At 41.8% G+C, this 24,956-nt stretch overlaps 1 protein-coding gene across 1 annotated transcript; it reads right to left on the bottom strand.

Annotated features, from left to right (window-relative positions):
- Positions 1–422: 422 nt before the first annotated feature.
- Positions 423–24,951, bottom strand: NAA35 (N-alpha-acetyltransferase 35, NatC auxiliary subunit). The gene is made up of 23 exons (XM_083464893.1): positions 24,834–24,951; positions 23,885–24,017; positions 22,608–22,641; positions 21,175–21,289; positions 20,532–20,606; positions 19,072–19,239; positions 18,318–18,384; positions 17,696–17,739; positions 17,071–17,121; positions 16,601–16,684; positions 16,035–16,149; positions 14,453–14,631; positions 12,575–12,634; positions 12,383–12,489; positions 11,686–11,752; positions 8,881–8,979; positions 7,930–8,108; positions 5,278–5,414; positions 4,456–4,523; positions 3,238–3,378; positions 2,671–2,793; positions 2,188–2,268; positions 423–759 (listed from the first exon to the last, which is right to left on the bottom strand). Exons 2-23 carry the CDS (start codon positions 24,006–24,008, stop codon positions 700–702), a joined length of 2,178 nt encoding a protein of 725 aa, XP_083321019.1. The 5' UTR covers positions 24,009–24,017; positions 24,834–24,951; the 3' UTR covers positions 423–699.
- Positions 24,952–24,956: the final 5 nt, after the last annotated feature.

Here is a 24,956-nt window from a genome sequence, read left to right as displayed (position 1 = left end):
GGCAGCCTTCAAAACAAGTGGAGAGGAAGGTGCAACCATGTATATATAGAGGCTTGCCAAATAATGTCAAGTCCTGAATGCAAACTCTCAGCAATTAAATCCAAAGACATCTGTCTAGAATACTCAACCAGTGGCCAGAAATTTCACCCCCTTCTTTTGAAGATTTTGCACTCTAAAAGGATATGCCTTCCAAATTATTTCTTAGCAAAACTCCAATACCCTTTTGTGTGTGTGTGCAAGTTAAGAACATTTCATATGTGGTCTAATAAAAACATGCAGCAGCACATCTGCAGAGCCTACTAGTGTTCCTTCAGAGGAGAGTTCTGCTTTTTAGTCATCAAAATATAGCCGCTCCCTTACTGCAGTGTACTTTTTGAAGTGGGCAAGTGTGTTCTGAAATGCTTACAAATATTCAAAAGCCATTCATAAAAACGATTTATGGGTAAAACGGAAGTAAAACCGAAACATACAATGCTTTAACAATGAAGTTGTTAAAATCAGGTCCAATGGTAAAACGTTACACAATCCACTTTAAAACAGCAGTTGTCAGGCTGTGTGGAAGCCAAAATAAAGCTACTCCCAATACAACGGTACTTTTGTCCAAGTGAATCATGTCCCTTTTGAGCACAGGATCAAAGACCCTACCAAAGCAGCTCTGTTGTACATATTATAGATTGATTGTTCTCCTAGTCCTTTGCCTCAAATAAGCTTCACTACTGGGAAGTATCTGTGAGGGGAGAAGTCAAATTCTGGCGGAACCTAGAAGAAAAACCATTGAAAGATACTTTAAAGCGTGTCCAAATGACTCCTTAATTAAGCATTTTGGATTCCAAGAGTGAGAAAACCCTGAAGGTGAACAGCAAAAAGGTGAGACAAAGCACTCTTTGCCATCTCTTCCAGACACAAACCATACAGAACTTATGCAAAAATTAGATACACTGCCAAGTGCACTATATTGGACCAGGTATGGATGGGCCAGTCTTTATCCATTTCATGTGCCTTTTGAATACATCCTGAGTGTGTGCAGACTTTTTCTGATTATTATTTTGGGGGGGGGTTAGGGTTTGCTTTGGGGGTCTTCCAAGTACTTGCTATACAAGGGATGACTTTATTTTTCCCCATTTCATAGGCGCAAATTGCCTGGAGTGACTAAAGCGCAGCTCCTGCCACACATTTTGAAAATGGGGTCAAAACTGGCTCTGGGAATAGCAGCTTATGATAAACCCACTGAGCTGTCCATAGCTGCCAACTTTTCCCTTTTCTTGTGAAGAATCCTATTCAGAATAAGGGAATTTCCCTTTTAAAAAAAAAGGAAACGTTGACAGCTATGGAGCCGGCGTACAGCTTCCGGGTCATGTGGCCAGCATGACTAAGCCGCTTCTGGCGAACCAGAGCAGCGCACGGAAACGGCGTTTACTTTCCCGCCGGAGCGGTACCTATTTATCTACTTGCACTTTGACATGCTTTTGAACTGCTAGGTTGGCAGGAGCTGGGACTCAGCAATGGGAGCTCACCCCGTCACGGGGATTCGAACCGCCAACCTTCTGATTGGCAAGTCCTAGGCTCTGTGGTTTAACCCACAGTGTCACCCCCAAAACTGGTGGGTTGGTGTTATGTACGAATCAGGACATGGAGTTCAATGGGGCTTATTCTCAAGTATGTTGGTAAAGGGCTGCAGCCCAACCAAGACTTTTAAGGTACAGTGGTACCTCGGGTTAAGTACTTAATTCGTTCCAGAGGTCCGTACTTAACCTGAAACTGTTCTTAACCTGAAGCACCACTTTAGCTAATGGGGCCTCCTGCTGCTGCCGCGCCGCCGGAGCAAGATTTCTCTTCTCATCCTGAAGCAAAGTTCTTAACCTGAAGCACTATTACTGGTGCGGAGTCTGTAACCTGAAGCGTATGTAACCCGAGGTACCACTTTATTACAGCATAGCACAATGTCCTTTAGAATAAATGTATTAAATATTATACTATTAAGTAGTTACAGCAACATGCCCCACCAATATAGTTTGTTATCTGCCATTTTAACTGAAACTATGCACCGATTATCGAGTATGCCATTAAAAATATACTATTTAATCATGGCCCCTCGCATGTGACATATTTGCAATACATCTACCCCTTCTGATAGTCCGATGCTATGTTTCAAAAGCAGTGATATTAATTTAGCAACAATCTGCTTACTTTAGAATCCTTTTTGTGACCTCCTGCCAGCAGCTTCATGACCACAATATTGGGCTTAGCAACTTTAAGAATTCTGTTGACCTAAACAGAAATATTCCAAGTTTGATATAGTTCACAGGCAGAAAAAAAAGAACTGAATTCACAATAAAATGGTAATTGCAGTGTTTACTGTATTCGTTTTTTGTATTTAAAAAGGAGCAAAACTTTACGCAAGCGCCAACACTCTGCTTTCAAGGTACCGTATTTTTTACTCTATAAGACGCACCAGACCATAAAGACCATAGGTTTTTGGAGGAGGAAACAAGGAAAACAAGAAAAAAAATATTCTGAACCCCAGGAGCCACTGGGATCACAGCACAGCCAAGCCAGAAGCCAGGACTGTAACTGAAGCAATGTTAAATGCTCACCGTTTAAAAAACGCCCGAATCAAGTGCCAACAATTTATACATGCAATTCTTAGTAATATGTTAGAAAGGATCTCACCTCATGGTCTGGGTTAGGGATATTTTCCAGGATCATTTTAGCTTGCTGAAAGTGTTTGCTAGCAGCCATGTAGAGATCAGAGGACTGAGGTGGAGGACTGTATTTGTTTAGGTCAGACATTTCCTAAATATCAGAAAAAGAAGCATCCTTTAAGAACAGCCAAAATCTCCCAGAAAGATCCTTCTTTTGAATGAGGCTACACTTTAGAGGCACAGAGGTGACAGCAGAATGAAGCAAAATAGTTTCTACACATTTACTCCCTAGTTCTTCCTGGTATAATTTTGTAATTGGATAAAAAGCGATCTATTAAATAATTTTATGCTTTGCAACTAATGAACACTTGGGAAATGGCTTTTTATTTCGTGTGCTTTGGTTTTAACTATGGCATTCTCCCCAACGTAGGCAGGCAAATAAAGAAGGAACCTTGGGATGTGCCCCGCTTACTGAACAGAGTGTTGCCTGCCTTGATTACAATGGAGGGAAACCCATCAAACTGGTAAAGATCCAAGAGGAAGGGAAAAGAAACCATATAATATACACACGTCCTGAAATGTTCTTGTGGCTCACCTTGAACTGCAAATAGTGTACGGGTGGTGGCGTGATGACACTGTTGAAAGGGGCAAACCGGTGCTCGTACCGAACTTGCTCGCTATCGAGCTCAAACTTCGGCTTTCTCACTTTGCCATCCATATCAAAAGCAATCATAGTCTTCAGGAGAAACAGGGAAGAGAAACACACAGAATGAGAAATCTGCTTATTGCAATGTACAGTGGTACCTCGGGTTAAGAACTTAATTTGTTCTGGAGGTCAGTTCTTGACCTGAAACTGTTCTTAACCTGAAGCACCACTTTAGCTAATGGGGCCTCCTGCTGCCGCCACGCCGCTGCTGCATGATTTCTGTTCTTATCCTGAAGCAAAGTTCTTAACCCGAGGGTAATATTTCTGGATAAGTGGAGTCTGTAACCTGAAGCATATGTAACCCGAGGTACCACTGTATCAGCAACAGAAGCACTGGTGCACATACAGAGACAAGTGACTCCAGAAAGATGCCAAAGGAAAAATAAATGTAGCTGCAACACAATGAAACATGACACATATGGTTTCCACTCATTGGTCTCTTGAAAGGGGTGTTACAACGGAAAAGTATTTACTAATCTGCCAAACTGATTCCAGTAGCCTCACACCTTAGAGACAAATTTGGCAGTATTAAGGAGAGGAACTTCTGATACAACTTGTACGGAACAAATCTGCGGGTGCTAGTTCTGCTTTGTCATAACAAAACAAAAAGAATGCCAACATTTCCTTAGGTACTATCTGGCATATAAAATACATCCCATCTTAATTGAGGACAAGCACAGTTTCTTTGGATCACAATCTTTGTTTTTAACACCACAATATGCTGACTATAGTTCTATCCACACACTAACTCATTTGGAAAAGTGTCACGGAATGTAGACATAACACTGCTCATTCTTAAACTATAGGATCACATGCTCTCTCCCTCCCAGCACCAGAAATTTCCCTGCCAAGCCCAACTCATAACTAGCTTTTGAGCTGAAAGAATGATATTAACTAGTCTGGGATCCAATTCAGCCAACAACTGAAATTGTTTCATAGTTAAGCTATGTTTCCACTGTTCCTACACACAGCATTACTTAGGAAAACATGCAGTCATTTAGGAGTGTTCAAGTACAGTTTTCTTGTCTTAATTCTGAAAAGTATCCAAATTTCATTTTTTAAAAAAAGTGTTATCTTTACAATCACAATCCACAATACATTACTCACCTTATACATTCCAGCACACATGTTTTGATAGGCTTGGCTCATGGTGATCTCTCTGCTCAGAGGACGAGCTGCAAATTTCATATACAGAAATATTTTACCATGTAATGTTGAATTCACCAGAATTAAAAAATGCAGGATGTAAACAACTACGGCAGTTTTTGCAAGTGACAGACCTACTACCCTGCAAAACCCAAAATTAACTACAAGATTCATGTAGCCGTAACAAAAATCATGCTTTGACTGCTCAGGGGCAGAAGAACTTGGGGAGGGGGGAATCACTGTTGCTGTATAAAGAACTAAAATAGGATGATAAATAGATGAATTAGGAGTTTTATTACCCAACAACAAAGTGAAGTGCCAATGTTCAGCCAATTAGTAAGGTTTCAATCACTGGGGATGTCAGGTGATTAACAGATGGACTCCCCCACGCACTTGCCAAATCTGACCTGGGGATTGGATAGTAGGGGATATAGGATCTGGCCTACTGGCGAGATCTAGTTCCGTAATCCCTAGACTACAGAGAATAAAACACTTTATTCGGTGGTTAACAATTTTGGAAAGTAACTATAAATAGTTATATTCAATTTCATCATTCAGCTTCATCATTCAGTCACATGTAACAAGTCTTATGAATCTACATTTTAAAATGGCCAACAACAAACATTAGACTCATTCTATATGAAGATAAGTGAAATACCTATTGAACAACCATCACCTTATTTAGATGGCTGAACACAGGAAAAACATCAATTTCAAGTGTTCTAACAGAAACATAAGATGTGATAAAAACCAGCTTGCAAGGTATTTGAAAAGGAGCTATACCTTTTTTCTTTTTCTTGGTTTTTTTATTACTCCGGCCTTTCTGCTGCTCTTCCATTATTCTTTCTTCTGCCATTTGAGAGCTATCAGCACGGCTGAGAGTTGACATTAGCCATGCATAGAGAAACTCAGAGAGATACCTACAGCAGAAAACAGTACTAAATTTAGGCGAATCTTGGTTACGTTTCTGGGATGGCCAAGACCTCATTCTTGAGTAGCTGAAGAGCACCACTATAAATGCTTTAAATACAAAAACAGGTTTTCAGTATAAGCAACACACCAGGCCTTGGCAATATGGTGACAGATTGTTGAAAACTAGTTTTGAGTCCACGTTGTGTTAAACCAGTTCAAAATATTTGCCCTGACAATACAGTGGTGCCTTGCAAGACGAAAATAATCCATTCCGCGATTCTCTTTGTCTAGCGGTTTTTCGTCTTGCGAAGCAACCCTATTAGCGGCTTAGCGCTATTAGCGGTTTAGCGGCTATTAAAGGATTAGCGGATTAGCGGCTAAAAGGCTATTAGCGGCTTAGAAAAAGGGGGGGAAATCACAAGACTCGCAAGATGTTTTCGTCTTGCAAAGCAAGCCCATAGGGAAATTCGTCTTGCGAAGCACATTGAAAAACGGAAAACCCTTTCGTCTAGCGGGTTTTTCGTCTTGCGAGGCATTCATCTTGCGGGGCACCACTGTAAACTGCTTGAAGCCAGAGAATGCGCTTGTCTGTTAACCGGTCCAGCTCTCCTCTGCCTCCTGCAGGGGGCAGCAAACCACAAAGCAGGCACGGAGCAGGATCTTTCCTCTAGCTATCACACTACTAGTGCAACTGAGGCACAGAAAGGCTTCCATGCCTCAGCTGAGCAGTTCAAAAATGTCCCTCTGGCTCACACACAAGTCGGAGAGGTAATGGGACTCGGCTGGGCGATGTATCTTGGCTGCTTCTTCCTACCATAAGGTGGGGAGGAAGAAGCTGATGAGATGGCATTTCAAACATCGTGATACATCAGCCTATTGTTGTATTTACCTCGCAAGACGAATGCCTCGCAAGACTGAAAACCCGCAAGACGAAAGGGTTTTCTGTTTTGGAGGCGCTTCGCAAGACGACTTTCCCTATGGGCTTGCTTCGCAAGAAGAAAGCCCATAGGGAAATCTCCGGGGACCTCTTTTAAATGCTGGTGGTGGGGAGCAAAGCCTTTCCCCCCCCCTCCGGCCTTCAGAAGAGGTCCAGGAAGGCCGGCGGGGGCCGAAAGGCTTCGCTCCCCACCGCCAGCATTTTAAAAGCAGTCCGGGATAGCAGGGAAGTGCTTCCCGCTATCGCGGACGGCTTTTGAAGGCAGGCGGGGGGGGGGCAAAGACTTTCGCCCCCTGTCCGCCTTCAGAAGAGGTCCTGGACCTCTTCTGAAGGCGGCGGGGGGGGGGGGCGAAAGTCTTTGCTCCCCCCTGCCTGCCTTCCCGGGAGAGCAGAGAAAGGCAGCGTGTTTCTCCGCTGTCCCGGACGGCTTTGGAAGGCAGGCGGTGGGGAGCAAAGACTTTCGCCCCCCCGCCCGCCTTCAGAAGAGGTCCAGGACCTCTTCTGAAGGCGGGCGGGGGGCAAAAGTCTTTGTCCCCCCTGCCTGCCTTCCCAGGGGCTTTTACATCGCCCCGGACAGCGGAGAAGTCCTCCGCTGTCCCGGGCGATTTTAAAATGCCGCCCGCCAGCATTTTAAGATCGCCCCGGACAGCGGAGAAGTCCTCCGCTGTCCCTGGGTTTTTTAAAATGCTGGGGGTGGGAAGAAAAGCCCTTGTCCCCCCCCCCCCAGCCTTCAGAAGAGGTCGGGGGACACACTGTCCCCGGACCTGGTCTGAAGGCGGTTTCCATAGTAACGCATTGATTGATTTTCAATGCATTCCTATGGGAAACCGTGCATCGCAAGACGAAAAACTCGCAAGAAGAAAAAACTTGCGGAACGAATTAATTTCGTCTTGCGAGGCACCACTGTATATCACAATGTTGAAAACCAGATACTGCCCAGCCCTACGACAAACATCCTTGCAATCTATAGTAAATGCTTGCAAATCTTGTGCAGTATAAATAGCAGTTCAAAGAATGCACTTATGCTGCACTGCCTATTCTGCTACAGAATGCACTGTATTTTATTGACAATATCTCCTCCCTGCTCCCAAGTACCGTATTTTTCGCTCTATAGGACGCACTTTCCCCCCTCCAAAAATTAAGGGGAAATGTGTGTGCGTCCTATGGAGTGAATGCAGGCTGCTTGGCTTCAGCGATAGCAACGCGAAGCCTCCGAAGCACAGAGGGAGCGCTCCGTCCGCACTCCGGAGGCTTCACGTTGCTTTCACTGCAGCCTGGAGAGCGAGAGGCGTTGGAGTGCACCAACCCCTCTCACTCTCCAGGCTTCATGGATAGCCGCCTGAAGCCTTCGGAGCACAGCGCTGCATTCTGAAGGGATGGATCCCGCTCGCTGTCTTGGCTTGTGCCATAGCCATGCGCAACCCCTCCAGCAGGGAGAGGTTGTGCGCAGCCTGTACGCTGCTCTTTGGGGCTGGGGGGGGGGGAATAAAAGTTTTTTTCTTGATTTCCCCCCTCTAAAAACTAGGTGCGCCCTATGGTCCGGTGCGCCTTATGGAGCGAAAAATATGGTAATTTGTTCCTCTTACCAATATATGTAGTAGTATTCGTGCATACTGTAGAGTTCCAGTTCAAACCCACTCAGAAGATACTGTATCATGATGCGAAGGTTATGGTAAAGGACCCAGGTGCCCAAGCAGGCCAAGTGTTGCCTTTGGGGTTCTTGTTTCAGCAGCATACTGTGAAGTGCTGCGTCCACTTTTTCTGCCTAACAAGTTGAAAGAAGTGGCGTTATGCTCAAGTATCACGTTTGTAAATTGCCAAACAATATTGACAAGAGTCATGATTTATGCCCGCAGTCCCATTCCAGATCCAGAGCTGGAAGCTAGATGACAAGAATGTCATATACTTGAAACAGCAAAATTGAAGAAGTGTTCAAAGGAGTAGTAGGTCATGCTCAAAATATTCTAATTTGTATTAAATTAAGCACTCTGTTTCCCAGAGGATGTCACATCCCAGAAATTTGCTTCTTAGGCACATTAATTTTTGTGTGTAACCTAGACATTTCTTAACCACTATAATCAGCATTTCCCCACTGTGGAATGCTTTTCCTTTCACTAATCTCAGTGCATATTCTCTACTTTAATACACCTGTGTACTTTGTTTTGCCACATCATATTAAGGAGATAAAGCACTCATCAATAAAACATAGTATGGCCATGTGTAAAGAAAAAAATATTTCCCCCAAAGTTAAAGGTAAATATTCCTGGACAATGAAATTTGGATTAAATTTAAGTGCTTTTTGAAACAGCAAGGAAAGTACAACAAAGCAAGCCTGCAAATGGGGTCTTGGAGGCAGGAGGAAGGAACAGCAGCAGCAGATATCTTGGCCAATAGAAACTCTGTCCAAGGTTCTAATGCTGACTGCACAGCTCACACATTTGACTGTTACAAGAGCTGTTGTGGGGGAAGGATAGAAAACACAAAGCACTGTTCATGATCTTATGCTCTGTACAGTATTGTCTCTCCCTTTGAATTACCTCATCTTGCAAAGTAGCAAATTCCTCAAGAATGTGGCCAAGTTTATCTCTCTGACGAGCCCTATTGTGCCCATGAATCTGAATCAAACTACAGAATGGCTGGAAAAAAAGAAAGTCTGGTGAATTTTTAGACTTGTACTTCATTTTCACACCCTAGACTTTATTTGCATTACACATCATAAGGCTGTTCCTTAAGTTAACTAGAGGTAGCCTGACACTTGGTTGTGCCCATCAGTGCCCAACTTGGCCCTTTGGGAACGCCACCAAAGGAAACCTGGCTGAGTTCTTGGCTCAATTGCAGTGCTGACTTAAGACAGTCAGGGTGCTATTTATCTGAGTCTATGTGCTGGTTGGACAACAGAGAGCCAAACACATCCTGCATATTGCTAAAACAAACAGGTGTAGAAAGATGCCACTCATTTCAAAGACAATGCTTTAGATGCAACTGGACACACTTGATACAACTTCTGCACGTGTCTAGCAAAGAAATCACAGGGATAAAAAGTAGGATTTCGCAGAAACTTTTTCTTTTTCTCTGATAGGTCCATGATTAGCTGTTGGGACAAAGACAGTATGAGATGAGGGGATCAGTGATTCACAGTCTGAGCAAGTTGTGACCTTTGTGAACATGGCTTGGGCAGAAAGGTCTGCTAGGCTGGAGAGAGGTACCTGCAATAGATATTGCTACTAGTGACATCTTGATTAAGGTGGGTGCCAGTTTCTTATCCCCCGCTGCCTGATATTTAACTTCACTGATTCAGCAGAATGATGCAGTAACAAAATAAAAGCTTGCTACCAGTGCCTTATTATGGTAAAAGCTGGAGGCTCAACATTTGTTGCTCTTGAGCATGCAGACTATGGAAACCTCTGCTTAGATCTCCCCAAGCCTTTTAAAACATTAATATTCTATCCATCATCGAACAAGGACAAAGCTTGCTTCTAAAGGTTGATCTCACCCCAATAGCTCTTTCTTCTAATCCTCCGTGGGGCAGGAATAGCAAGGGTCCCAGTGCCCTTAGCAGGCATTAAGGGACAGTCTGTAAAGAGGGAGAAGGAGCCTTCAGAAGGATGAGGAGTCAGTCCTCTTTCTTTTCTATTTATTGGGGGTGGAGGAAGAGTAGGCGATACAGAATGCTCTGAACATTTCCTAAGTATTTTAGGGTCTCCATCACAGAGATCTCTGCACCCTTAAGAGTTCTGCTTCATAGACACTATCTTTTCCCGTAGAACCTTACAATTTTTTTTTGGGGGGGGGGAGTGCTAAAGCCTGAGCAGGTGCCTGAGGACCCAATGAGATGCTGCTTGCAGGGGAAGCATCCGACTGAGATAGGTCTGTTTTACACAAGTCAAGGTGACTTAGAATGCCCATCCAAACTATCTCTGTACTTTCTCTTTTGCTGCCTCAACTGCTTCATCCAAGCTTGCAAAGTGTAAGTAACTTCAATCTCTACAGGCAGATAAACTGAAGGAACTCGAGGAAGAGGAGAGTGATCTGTGCTGGGGGCAGGCGACACTTGCTACTCAATCACAGCTACAGTAAAATCCAGAATTTCTCCATTTACTTCTGCCATGGGGACAAAAAACAAACTTACTGAAACCAAAACTTCAGGCTGGGCTTCCTCCTTTCCCAAGGAGTCATATTATAAATCATGGTCCTCACGTAGACGTTTTTCTCCCTCTGTCACTATATCAACCCCCAGTGTCACAGAAGGGATTCAGGAATGACCAGGGAAGTACAGTAGCATCTTGGCTTATGTTACCCTCGGATAATGTAAACTTTGGGTTGCAAAAGCGGCAAACCTGGAAGTGTTTCGCCGCGCGCGCATGCGCAGAAGCGGTCCCTCCGGTTGCGGAAACCGTGGGATCTGACCGGAGCTCCAGAATGGATCCCATCTGCAACAGGAGGGACCACTGTACTTCTTTACACAGCACATAGGTTATGGGATTCCCTATGGCAAGATGTAGCAACGGCTACCAACTTGGAAAGTTTAAGCCCAACAGGACAGTGACAATAATCCACCAACAGCATACAAATCAATATGGCTAACCTGATCCAAAACACCCACCCACCTCACCCACACACGAAAACAAAGATCACCACAGCCAATCACAAGCAAACAATCACACCCTAGGCCAACCCCAACCTCTCTCACCACCAAAGGAACACAAGTGAACAACACAAGCAACGCTGACACCAAACTCTACATACATTAAACATAATAGAAACACCACCACCCGACCCCAACCCTATCCATCTTCCCTCTCTCCACCCCCCCTTTCTTTTTTCTTTTCTTCTCCCCCTAATGCCTCAACAAATGAAACGGATTTGTAAAAATGTTACATGAGAAAAAAAAAAATACGAGGCACTACAAGAACTCCCTCTTGGAGTGAGGGGGAGAGGAAAACATTGGACTTAAGGATTAAGAAAAAGTGAGGGGGGGAAAAAGACCACTTCCTAATCCCTGATACGGGTAAATCCCGAATAAAATATATATATTAAATAAAATATATATTAAAAAAGGGGAGGACTAGACAATGCATGGCACTTAAGGCCATCAAAGGCTACTGGTCATGGTAGTCATGCACTACTTCTCGGAGCAGAAGCAGCCTGCACCCAAATGCCAATGGCTGGGGAATGCAAGCGAGAGAGTAGTACTGCCCTCCTGTTTGTGGCCATTGTAGGAACAGAATGATGGACTAGATGAACATTTGGTCCAACTGTCCTCTTTTTACATGAAAATATACCATCTTTTATACTTAATGTGCATAAGTGTTTAAATATTCTGTAATGCCATCAATACTCACTCGAACACAGTGCGTGACAAAGGAGTCAATGTAGTCCTTAGCCTGGTGGTTATTATATAGACAACATCTAAGAGAGAAGGGACAAAATTGTTCTAAGTGAAAATCCTGCAGTGTTGTAAAATCAAGGGGTTGGCTTACCATCCTGAAAATGGCTGTGCCATATTGATCGCAGAACTGTTTCTAAGGGGATGTGTAAACCAAAAACATTGAAAACTAGCGAGAGATCGTGTTCATTAGGGACTCAGTTCTTATTCTGAAGTAGCTGATAGTATAAAAAGCTGCATGATCCTGAATGGGGAAAATAGTCAAACTTATTTTAGGTTCTAAGTATTCCTTGCAGATTTACATCTAACATTTTTGTGTTCCCCTTTAAAGGTTTGGCATCACATGGGAACAACTGCAGTCATGCTGGACTGCCTGATGAGGAAGATAAATATCACCTCCTTTTGGCCTACTTACAGACATTCAAGGAGAGGCAAATGATTGGCCATTATTCACATACAAAGTTACAATGCAGTAGAAGGTAGCATCTAAGTCCCACTCTGGTATCACAGCTGCAAATAATTGCCTTTTATAGGCCCCAAAGCATGAACAATTTTCATTTAACTGAATCTAGTCAGATGCAGTATGATTTTGTTAAATAATGAGACATGAGGTAAACATGCATATAATATGAAAACTAGATTTTGTTACTCACTTAGGTGAAAGTACTGGAGGACTGACAAAAGATCGCAGGGCATCTTTCACCATATCTTGCATGAGATGAGTACCAAATACCTTTTTGTTATCCACAAGAAAAGTAGTCTGCAACAAACAATACATTTGTTACTTCACACAGTGACTTGACACACCTAAAATGTATTTTCTGTATACGTCATTTTCTACTTGCCTGTAACAATGATCTTGAAAGAACGCAAGGTGATTGTTCACTAAATTCACAGAAAAAATCCTAATTTATAAACAGAATGAGGAAAATTATGATTAGCATAACACAATGATTTACACCACGAAGAAATAAAATTCAGCTTTGCAGTGAACATGAGTCCATTAGAAAGGACTCTCCACAATAACCTCCTAAATGCCAATAATTCGATTTGTTTGTCTACTCCTTGACCACTTTGCTGATGCAGATACCATTAAAATGTTGAAAGGGAGAGGGCATTGGTTCTCTAAGACATAGAGAGAGTTGGGTGAGTTTTACTATCTCCATTTGGTATGGAGAAATTTTTGGCAGATAGAATGAGAAGAAAAATAAAAACTTCCCTGAGTTCTGCATTAACTGTAGGGTTGTAGCCAGCAGTGGCGTGAAGTGAAAGCACTTCTGCCTGTGCAAGACTGGACACCCAGTTTGTTGGAGGAACTGGACATGGAGGAAGGGCTTAATTTCCTTTATGAGCACAAATCACCCCACATATAAGATAAGCCAACAGGTCCAAGGTCCGCCAAGCCAGTTGCTGTGACAATGGCCCAGTGCCGGCCTCAGCTCATTGGATCTGGGGTCTTGTGCTGTCTGCGTTGGAGTCTATCCTAGTGTGTCAGGGTCAACCATGAGAAGTGAGGTGAAGTCTGTGTTACATCTTGAATTGCTGGAGCAACATAAATACTTTGAACTTGTATATATCTGTATCTGCAAATACCTGAAGGAGCATCTCCACCCCCATTTTTCAGCCCGGACACCGAGATCCAGCGCCAAGGGCCTTCTGGTGGTTCCCTTATTGCGAGAAGTGAGGTTACAGGGAACCAGACAGAGGGCCTTCTCAGTAGTGGCGCCCGCCCTGTGGAACGCCCTCCCACCAGATGTCAAGGAAATAAGCAGCTATCCTATTTTTAAAAGACATCTGAAGGCAGCCCTGTTTAAGGAAGTTTTTAATATTTAATGCTGTATTGTTTTTAACACTTGATTGGGAGCTGCCCAGGGTGGCTGGGGAGACTCAGCCACATGGGCGGGGTATAAATAATAAAATTATTATTATTATTATTATTATTACTACTACTACTACTACTAGCTGTATGAATATACAGTGGACGCTTGGGTTGCACGTTCACAACCCGCAGCGTTCGCAACCCGCAACGGCGCGTCTGCGCACGCATTGGTTGCAATTCGGCGCTTCTGTGCAAAGCGCAATTTAATACTTCTGTGCATGCGCGGCCGCCAAAACCTGGAAGTAACCCGTTCTGGTACTTCTGGGTTTCGGCGGTCCGTAACCTGAAAAAACGTAACCTGAAGCGTCTGTAACCCGAGGTATGACTGTATCAGTGTTCAAAACTATATTACTGAAGCCTTATCTTCTGCAGCTGTAAACTATTTTGGACCTTAAGCAACTTCTGTATGATTACTGGCACTGAGGGCAACTTCCATTGTATGGGCATCTCACCTCAGATTCCCAACATCGTTCGTCACAGATCCTTTCTACATACTGCAGCCACACTCCCTGCACCCCTTGAAAAGCTCCTGCTGAGGGTTGTGGGGGGATTTGTATAACAAATATAACGAGGTGGACTGCCATGGGTGGTGGTGGGGAAATCAGCAAAAACTTGTCTTCTGTGAGAAGAAATGCTTATGTCTGCCTCCACCCCCGTTTTCACACCCTAGTTTTCATCAAAGTTTTATAATCTAAGTTTCTTCTACATTTATTCCGCATGTGAAACGACAAGAAGTAAAATCAAAGAAAAAGTATGCAGATATTTGTGCACAAGTGCCGGGAGCTATTCAAGTAACATTCTCTTATGTCCCTATGAACAAAAAGCTAACAGTGTTGATACTTACCAGTATGCAGTGCAAATTAGTTAAATTGACAACTTCACAGACAGTTTTTATTCGGTCTATAAGTTTTGAAAAATAGTTGACCATTTCTTCCCTTTTAATAATTTTTGCATATCGAGGAAAAGTTGGAGGAAGCAATCTCTGATTAACAAGGGGTTCAAAACCCATCATAATAGGATGATCTATTAAAAAAAAGAAAGACAAATGTCCAATTACTATTCTTAATCCCAACTAAGTGCTGTATCATACACTAGCTACTTCAGCCAGGGGAAAAAATTAGGGGGGAGGGGGGGAAACAAGGCATTCAAAATATTAAGCAATTTCTTCTTGTCAATTAAGCAATTTAAAATGACTATTAGAAAAACAATATGCTCAAGGTAATTTAGTTTTGTTAGTGGCATTGCAATTGCTATTATGTATTATGATTATTTGTACTTTTGTATTTAGACAGATTCTTTCTTTTTTTTGCAAACTGCTTTGGGCAGTAGTGTACCTGCAAAAAACCCAATATATCAATAAGTGACTATGATTTATGACTGTGCATTTTTCTTCTCAAGAGGGAAACCATTTTATGTGTATTAATGTATACTTTACTTTGTGCTGATGACGCTGTCTCAGAGCTACATGCAACGTGACTGGATTTTGACCCTGAGTTTTTAAGAGGGCCATAGCCCACTATGACTCATCAGTCGGGTGTTCTGAGAAACAACCTTGTACTGATTCACACGTATCAAATCACAGCTAGTGAACTGTTATCAATGAGAGCCAGCTGATTGCTTTTTCACAGCACCTATGCAAATCTCTGACTGTATCATGGGAAGTCTATGCCATCAAGCATGGTATAGCATCATTCAATAACATCCAGAGGGCAAATGAGGTAAAAGATTGCTGCCAACGTGGCCTATACCCACAAAAGCTCTGCCACACCCCACCTGTGCGCAGAGGGCAAGCATCTGGGGGTGGGGCAGTTTAAAACCTGGTTCAGCAGACGGGGTGTTTGTACTGCAAATCAGTGGTGCCTGAAAAGCCCTTTTCAAATTGCTGAGCAAAATAGTGCTTTGAAAGGAGCTTCTGAAGAAAAGCAATATAGATCACCTGTCATCCTAGCGCCAACAGGTGATTGATTGGGGGGCAGCTCTGTCACACTTGGCCCACAAGAGGTGGGAGAGATAACAATCTGACCCACTGGGCTAAAAAGCTTCCACAATCTTGAACTAGAATAACCTCCCTAAGGACATGTGAACCTTCTCCTTCTTGAAATAGCTCCAATGCCCATTTATTTAGAGCGGCTTTTGGAGTTTTACAAGATGGGAAGCTGTCTGAATGATTCTTAATCCACAGAATTTTGCAACCTTTTACATTCTGTGGACAAGAGTTCTGCATCTGTGAACAAGACTGCATTAGCTGAACAACCACATATTATGAAGGATGTTCAGTAAAAAAATCTCTGATTGAATAACTAGAAGGTAAAGTAATAGATCACGACAAAAGATCAAGCTAGATGAGAGTAGCAACAGGTCACTGAGTGGTTTTATACCTCAACAGAGAACAAAGGCAGAAAACACTTCTGAAGATAATTGCTTACCTCCTTTGGTTGTGTCATTCTGAGCCTGAATGCCATGGTGTAATGAATTGTGGATAGCAGAAAGCAAGTCAGCTGCCTGAGTCATCAACTTCTGAGCTTCTGCAACTGCACTAGTCTTAAAAAAGCAATTTAAAAATCTCTGTGAATGACACTAGGCAATAAAATAACACCAGTATTTCAAGAGCAACAGATAAATGTCTACCATATGGTCTAGTAACAAAGCAATAAAATTATGCAACAAAAATGTTATATATGTTAGATAATTGTAAAAGTTTATATCTAAAGCTATGCTTCTGTTTTATACATGCTGCAATTGATAGTAATCCTAAAGGCTTCATTAGTGTGGCATAAAACAGTTACTGGTACAGATGAAGGGCACATCTTGTCCATCATCCTGCCCCTTGGATGCTCATAAGCAGGACATGAAGACAGCAGCCTCCTGTCCAGCACGACCATTCTTTGGCCTCAGCATCTTTATTCAGCCATAGGGGGCCACTGAAAAGCGAGGCTTCACATACCCATCTGCCTTTAACACTTGAAGCAGCAATACTCTGTAGCAATCATACCTCTTTTTTGGTAAAAGCTATTAATACAGTCAGTAATACTCGGGTGAACTTCACTCTGCTGAATACTGCAAAGCACTGTTGATGCTATAGGGGAGAAAAATAAATCCCCAAATTAATGATTTCCAAATTTCCAGAAAAATAACGTTTAGACGAAATGCTACAAGCACATTTACTCCTCATATATACAAAAGTTGTTTTCCAATAACCATTGTTTTGCTGGGACTTTACTACTGATAAGATTAAATTATTGCATTTTATGTGATTAATGTATATTTAGATACTAGATAATCTGGTGCGCAATTCAAGCCCAGTAAAAAAACAAAACAAAAATAAGCACCCACGTGATTGGTCTTTTTGCATAATTCCTTGTAGTTTCTTGAGAAATATTTTATTTTAGAGCATATCCTAGGTCACTAGAAGTTGCTCAAGTAACCTTTTTACAATCTGTAATAGTATGCAACCATCCTTACTTCAAGTTCTACTTCTGGATCTCTCTCTTCCCCTTGTCGACTTCGAGTGCTCTACAATAACACACATTAGAAACAATTTAATTAGATATTAAGTGAAGTACAAATTTCACTTTTCAGATTCTGCTGATTCTATCTATACACACTGCTTAGAAATTTTTGGATTAAGTAGTTTATAAAGTCTTCCATTATATATCCCTCCCTAGTAATCTGTTTAGATGAGAGCACTCTATGTCCTCATTCACTAAGACAAGTCATAAGATAAAGATTGATTCAGACAACACAATAAGCAAAACAATGGCTTAGATCAGCAAAACAACCATGAAGGAGCGAAGCCACCATGATCTCCTTCTCAGGTGCTCAAACTTGGCCTATATTTATAAATACTGCCTGGTGACAGAACCTAAGACACATTTTGTTATGACAGAATTTATGAAGAGCCACCAGATTGTTACATCATATTGCAGATCTACTAAGAGTCAGCAACTACAGCTTGAAGTTTGTGATTCTGTGTTTTATATTATATTGTACTCTTTACCACTTTGGGGCTATATTTAGCTTGCATTAACTGTGCTACAAATTTCTATATAAAATAAAAAATGGGGGGGGGGGGATAAAAGAAATATACCTTAACTCGCCGTTGCATGTCATCCTCAACATCCTTCAACATACCTGGAAAAATGTAATTCAGTTTAGAAGCATAAATGCCACTTGGCAGACTCCTTTGTGTATCTAAGTGAATATTTCCATGCTACATGCAACAGTCATTCTAACGAAATCAGGGAGGGGGTACCTGTGTCCCTCCAGATGTTGAAGCACAACTTTGATCAGCCCCCACTATTAAGAATGATGGCCAGAGTTGCAACCTAACAACATCTGGAAGGCCACAGGTTCCTTAGCCCTTAAAATCTTAAAATTCAGAACCCTAAATCTATTATTTTGATTTGCCTTCACTAATTTACTGACAGCATTCTAATTCTGAAGGCATTGTATTTCAAATAATCCAAACCAAGATCGGACATAATGGCAAGCTTGGCTTTGATAAGACATTTGGAGGACCATCTCAATACAGCTAATTTCTTGACCGTACAATCTGTGCATAATGACTGAGCATTAGTACTTGTGTCAAAGTTGGAGCTCAATGGAACTGGATCCTAGGTAACTGTGCATAGGACTAGAATCTTATCCTTTAAAACCTACGAAGCACAACTTTCTTCCCAGAAAAAGGAACGAATTGTTTCAGCTCTCACCTGTAACGCGAAGATCTGTCACACTATTCGCCATTTTAAATCCATACGTCATAGACTGAAAATCTTCCTAAACACACAAAAGAAAAATTAAGTGCTACAATCAAGGTGTATCTACCAACAACAGCTTCCTTCATAACTTTATGCACAAAGCACTGAAAATCTGGCTCTAGCTTTAGGTGGAAGCTATGCCTACAGATAATTTCAGTAGACTGCTCTTAAAAAATGCAAGATGTGTAAAATGCAATATAAAATTTTTAATCATTATTCCATCAAAGTACTGGGGAACAAAGATAACTATTCTAGGCTGTATATAATTTCCTGGAATAATAATATAGCTGATGTATAGGCAGTCTAGTGTCCTTCCAGATGTTCTGGACTACAGACTCCAGCATGGCTAATGGTCAGGGATGCTGGGGCTTGTAGTCCATAACATCTGGAAGGTATCATGTTGCCTATCCTTGACATAGTGTTACACTGCTGCCCATGAAGCTGTTTAACAAATCAGTTTCCCATGCAATTTTTAATGATATTTTCATTGTTTATTCTTTTTGTAAGCCACGATGAGATTTAAAAAAAACAATCGAAAGGTATGTAATTTTTTATGAAATAAACAATTATTAAATAAAGAACTAGTTATGAGTTTAAAACCAGAAACTACAATTGGAAGACAGCAGCAAACTAAAAAAAGTTATACAAGGCAAGTTGTACTTACTAATAATGGGTAGGAGAAATCATCAGCTGAACAATGACTTACCTCTTCAAATACTGCAGCTTTGTTTACTTTTTCTCTAGCAATATCACAGATTTTGAGGATCCCCAGAGCAAATGCCTTCATGGCAGGATCTTCTATAAAGTCTGGATTATGAATATAAAGGCAAGTGAATACTGTCTGTGCCAAAGAATGGCCTTCCAACCATGTAATCTGAAAAAGAAATCAAGATTACAGAATGAAAAGGGCAGGAGACCAATTTTATTACTCAATTCATATTTTTTTCACTAAAGAGTAACTGAATATTTAACTTCAATTCCACGATCCAAAAGAGGTGGGAAAATGTTGCTTTGAATATTGCCTACTCCATTCTACAGACCGCATGAAAAAACAAAGATGCTCTGATTTACGTCATTAATGTGTTTTACATCCATTATACTTCAGTGAATATTGGGCACCAAATAGGTTCTATAAAGTAGTAAGGCTCATGGACACAATCTGGAATCCTAGGCAAAGTCATAGAAGGTAGGGAGTAGAAACTTCATGCACAAATGAACTTTGAGTGGCAACATAAGAGGTGCCACCAGCAAATGGCATTAATTCTTAAGGACTTCAGGCCCACTGACCTTCCAACCTGCTCTACCACATTTTCACCAGGTATAAAACTCCACAATAAGCTGGGCCTTAAAGCAGAAACTCCGTCAGAGCCGCTATCAGAAAACCGCAATCCAAAGGAAGTCAGGTACAGTGACCTTCCACTTGCTCTTTCACATATGCTCGAGGTATAAAACAGCACACTAAGCTTGGCCCAACAACGGACACACTACCATGTCCTACAGGAAAGCATCTAGACATCAGTCAGGATCTGTGCAGGGGATGTTTATTCAGGACTAGTGTAGCTGCAAGATTGTCACTACTCTTATCAGGGCACTTGAATGTAGGAGGCTGTGGCATGGCAGACAGATCAGGGCCAAATAGGTCACATCTCCAAACACAGCCTTATTCACTACAAGAGCACCAGTAAGGGCTGCAATCTACCTGGCCTTGGAATTCACCTTCCCTCCATAGGATGCACTAGCATAGTGGGTAATGCATGACTGGTTTTCCTAGATTTTACCCAATGTTAGTTTACATTTATAAATTTATTTCTGCAAAGGAAACAAAATCTGGGAGGATGAAATGTAATACTGTACATTTTTCATTTTGTCAGAAGTTTGATTATCCAAACTGAGCCTGTTTTAAAAATTATTTGTCTGGAGGAAATATACCATAGCTCTAATCTGGACCCTAATTCAAAGTGCACTCCTATACATGTTTACTCAGAAGTAATCCCACCCACATTAATAGAAATCTAGTAGTTGTGTTTAGAACTGCATCTCCAGAAACTCCATAGAGTTAAAATTGATAAGCTGTTCTAACTAGTAACTTGACTGGGAACTTCTATCAAAACACTCCTGGAGTACTGTTACTCATACTAATCAAACATAAAAACATAATATTCTTACCAAGCAGCAAAAGCAAGTGTCCATGATCCCTATCAACTCAGGTAATGATAAATCTTTAATTTTAATGGTACCATCCTAAAAAAGAGAGAGTATGCGCATGAATTTCCATCATTGGCAAATTAAATTTCATCAGCCTACCAAAAAAAGCACCTGTATGGGGGGCAGGGAGGCGAAAGTGATGTGCATAAATGGAAGTGAGACTCTAGAAGCAGTGTGCAGCTTTCTGTTGAGTTTGTAGTGCTGTGCGATGGAACAAGAGTCATGTATCGAACACCATACAGTCCTCTCTGCCTTCTCCCTTAGAACCTCTCCTCCATGCATAGTTTTATTGTAATGGCTGTATGTTTTAATACATCATCAACACACACACACACAGAGTGAGTTGATGTTTAATTGTTTTTTAATTATTGCTTCCCATCCCCTATGTTTTACACTGTATCTATTTTAGTACTAAGCTGCCTTTAGACCCTGTTGAAGAAAAAGGCGGATATAATAATAGTGGAACAGAGCTGTTCTACACTCATGTAGATCTGAAATTACACACTGCTTTAAATTTGAAGTTTAGCATGTTAGAGTTCATTAAATGATGATAATCATTTTCATGAATCACCAAGCAGCTGACAAAAACACAAAGTGTGCCAACCTTGATAGCTTGTTCAAAGTTAAGAACTTTTCGATTAACTTGGTTTCCAATCATACCAGCATCCATCTTGGGATCCATCATTTCAATAGCAGACATTGCTTCAAAAAGACCAAAACTAAGGAGAGCAACACAAACAGAAAAGAAAACCTAAGCTGGAACTAATGAATTCATATATAAGGCAAAAGTTGTTTCAAAGCATAACTGCCAAATACTGTGAAATAAAATCAAAGAGTTTATGCAATGTATTCATATCATGCAACTGGTGAGTAGTCACCTTAAATTAAGTGAATAGTAAGATGCCCTGGTAAGATGCAGAACGTATATATGAAGTCTTCAAAAACATTTTAAAGGAAGGAATTGGGAGATTCAGCACACTGAGAAGCAAACTACCAGCTAAATGCAGAATTAATGAAGCAATAAGATTATTCATTACTATGGATATACCTTAGCAGTTCAATCCTATGCATGACTACACAGAAGTAAGTCTCACCGTGACACTGGCAAGTGTGCTTCCCTGATACAGGGATTAGGAATTTGTTGCCCAACAGATGTTGTTGGACTCCAGCTCCCAACAACCCCAAGAGTACAGCAAATTGTCAGAGATGATGGAAACTGTAGCCCAGCAATATCTGGAGGGCCACAGAGGTTTCTTATCACTGATGTAAAGGAATTAGCATTCTCAGGGAGGAGACTTCATCTGTGTCCACAGATGTCAGAGTTTACATTGAAATCAAATCTGCTAATGGACTTAGGCATTCCATGCATGCATAAAATACATATATGATGGACTGAAATTACTGTGAATGTCATATCCACAGTGAAAAAAATAGAGTGAACAAATGTAACAAATATAGAGCATGAGTTTAATTGTTTTCCATAATCTGAATGATTACAATCTTCATCTACTTTTACAAAGCTTTTACAAATATATGTTATGTGTGCCCAAGGTTTCAAAGCTTTAAGAAATTGAGGACTTAACTAAGCAGCAGAATTAACGATTATGAAAGAGGCCAGTTAAAACAGTTCCAGAGATTAATATTCTACCTATAGTTATTTTTGACTATGCATGTTTGTGGCTGAGGCATAAGAATCTGGTTTATCTAGGAACTGTATACCCCAGTCCTAAACAGCTTTTTTTCCTGAGCACGTTATTAACTGCAAGTATGACTATACAGTATTTACATATAATTAAGTCCTCCTGAGCTCAACAAGTAAGTGTGCATAATGCTGAAGCTCTGGGTTGCTTTAAACAGTTTTCAGATTGATAGCACAAAAAAATGTTAATTAATGTTCTTTAAATAGCTAACAGATTTGTCAAGAGCACATGCTTAAGCATAAGCACCACAAAAATCAGTAGATGACACTTCTATGTGTTTGTTTCAGATTAAGATGCGAGAAAAAACATGAGAACTTGTTTTTAATGGTTCACTCACAGTTTGTCGTGAAGCAACTCGCCCAACTTCAATTCTACAAGGAAATTAAAAAAGAACAACTCAAAAACTTTACATAACTACTCACAAAAACTATTATATATAATAAAAGAGAAAGAAAAACTGGATTGGTTTTGACATAATGCTCACCTACAGTTTAGTATTAAAACATCAAGCTTAACTTTCCCCAACCTTGGCTCATACATTCTCCATACTTTGTGAGCATCATGAGGCTTACATTTATATACTGCCCTTTACCAAAGCTTGTTGCATAATCTGAACTTACATGGTTGATCTTCATATGGTTAGTGGAAACAAACGAAGTTCAAAGCATGAGTTTCAATACTGGCTTATTTTCACTAACTATAGTTTAGGATTTGGAAGACATACTATACTGCAGTTAATCTAAAAGAAAAGTAGAATCTTCTGATTGTCTCCTTAAACTGAGCTGCAGAACTTAGAGAAATAAGTAGAAAGATGAAGAGAAATAAGCAGAAATCAGTATTTCGAAAATAACTTTAAAATCCAGGGTTTTAGAGAATCATAACAAAATACACTGAGCAATTCATTGAAATTAGGGCTCAGGTCCAGCACATACACATCTAATGTCAACATTGCCCTTCCCAGAAAAAGAGGAAGGTAAGCCATTCATGCCTCTATCATAAGAATAACCAAGAAGAAAGTACAGTATAGTATTTTTGAAAGAGGGTTGCATGAAACAGAATCTGGCATGGCTGATTTTTTAAAAATCTCTGGGCCAGTGGACCCCATTTTAACCTCTGGACCTGTGCTGCACAAGAAAAAAGGGAAATCCTAATTTCTCCACTATCCATTAGTGTGTGTGTGTGTGTGTGTGTGTGTGTGTGTGTACACACACACAAACAAATCTTGGCAGCCCCCAAGAGGGCTTCAACCCCCTAATCTCAGCAAGCGGCAAAAAGCAGCTGCTGCCACTAATTAAAGTGGACTGTTGGCACATAAGGTGGGAGAGTGATGGAGGAAATGGGAAGGACTTTTCAAACTGGTCCAAGTCAAGTCCACAACTCTCCACTAAGTTTCTGCCTGGCATGTCCCCCCATCAAAGGAGAGGGAGGCAGCAGGAGTAGCAGCAGAGTTCATGTGACACAGACTCCACCTTTTTTTATATTACAACGACAATATCTTTCAGTTACAGAGACTGTATCATATCTGCCCTCTAGACGTTTTGAGGGCATAGCATCGCCTTGTGCAGAGAAAAACCTTTCGTGTGTGTGTGTGTGTGTGTGTGTGTGTTAGTTTACCTTTGCAGCAGTCCTCAAAGTCTTGGGTGATATCTATCCAGCTCGTGTTACTCTTTTCCATCTTCTCAGGTATATTGAGCTCCCATCCCGAATCATCATCATCTACTGAAGCCTTCATAACCATGATCTTAACCTGCAAGGATTTTTTTCGGGGGTGGGAGGGGGGAAAGAGAGCATTCAAAGCTGGTCCTTCGGAACCGCGGAGAGGAGTGGAAGGGCTTTACTTAAAAAGGGGCCTAACTTGTGCTCATTTGAAGGAGCGTCTCCACCCCCATCGTTCTACCCAGACACTGAGGTCCAGCACCGAGGGCCTTCTGGCAGTTCCCTCACTGCGAGAAGCCAAGTTACAGGGAACCAGGCAGAGGGCCTTCTCAGTAGTGGCGCCTTCCCTGTGGAACACCCTCCCACCAGATGTCAAAGAGAACAACAACTACCAGGCTTTTAGAAGACATCTGAAGGCAGCCCTGTTTCGGGAAGCTTTTAATGTTTGATGTATTATAGTATTTTAATATTCTTTTGGAAGCCGCCCAGAGTGGTTGGGGAAGCCCAGCCAGATGGGCGGGGTATAAATAATAAATTATTATTATTATTATTATTATTATTATTATTATTATTTGTCCTGTCACTGCGGTTTTCAAGGAGGTTTTAAGACTATCATGGGAGGGGGGAGAGAGAGAGAGAGCCAGTTTTAAAACCTGGCCGTGACGTGTTAATTGCTGACATTCCCCCCCCCCCCACCAAGGAGGCTAGAGGAGAGACGCCTCAGCAGCCTCAGTCCTGAGGCGGGGCCTCCTCCCACCTGCTCCGCCGGGAATGAGGCTCCCCGGCCCCGAAACGGCCCCTTCCCTGTCCCTCCTCGGAGCGTAACGGCTGAAAAGGGAAAGCGGGGGGGGGGGAAGGGAAGGGGTCGACCTTCTCCCCTCCCCCCTCCCCTCCGTGGCTGCCTCACCTGAGTCGCTCGCCTCGCGCAGCGCAGCCGAAGGAACCCGCTTTCTCCTCCTACTCTCAGGCGCGGACCGGAGAGAGAACGCCGAAGCGCCGGCCCGCCTGCTGCGCGTGCGCAGGACCGCTT

Source organism: Podarcis liolepis (genome assembly GCF_965112155.1).
Source record: "Podarcis liolepis genome assembly, chromosome: 11".
NCBI lineage: Eukaryota > Metazoa > Chordata > Lepidosauria > Squamata > Lacertidae > Podarcis > Podarcis liolepis.
This window is presented reverse-complemented; position numbering and strand designations above follow the sequence as displayed.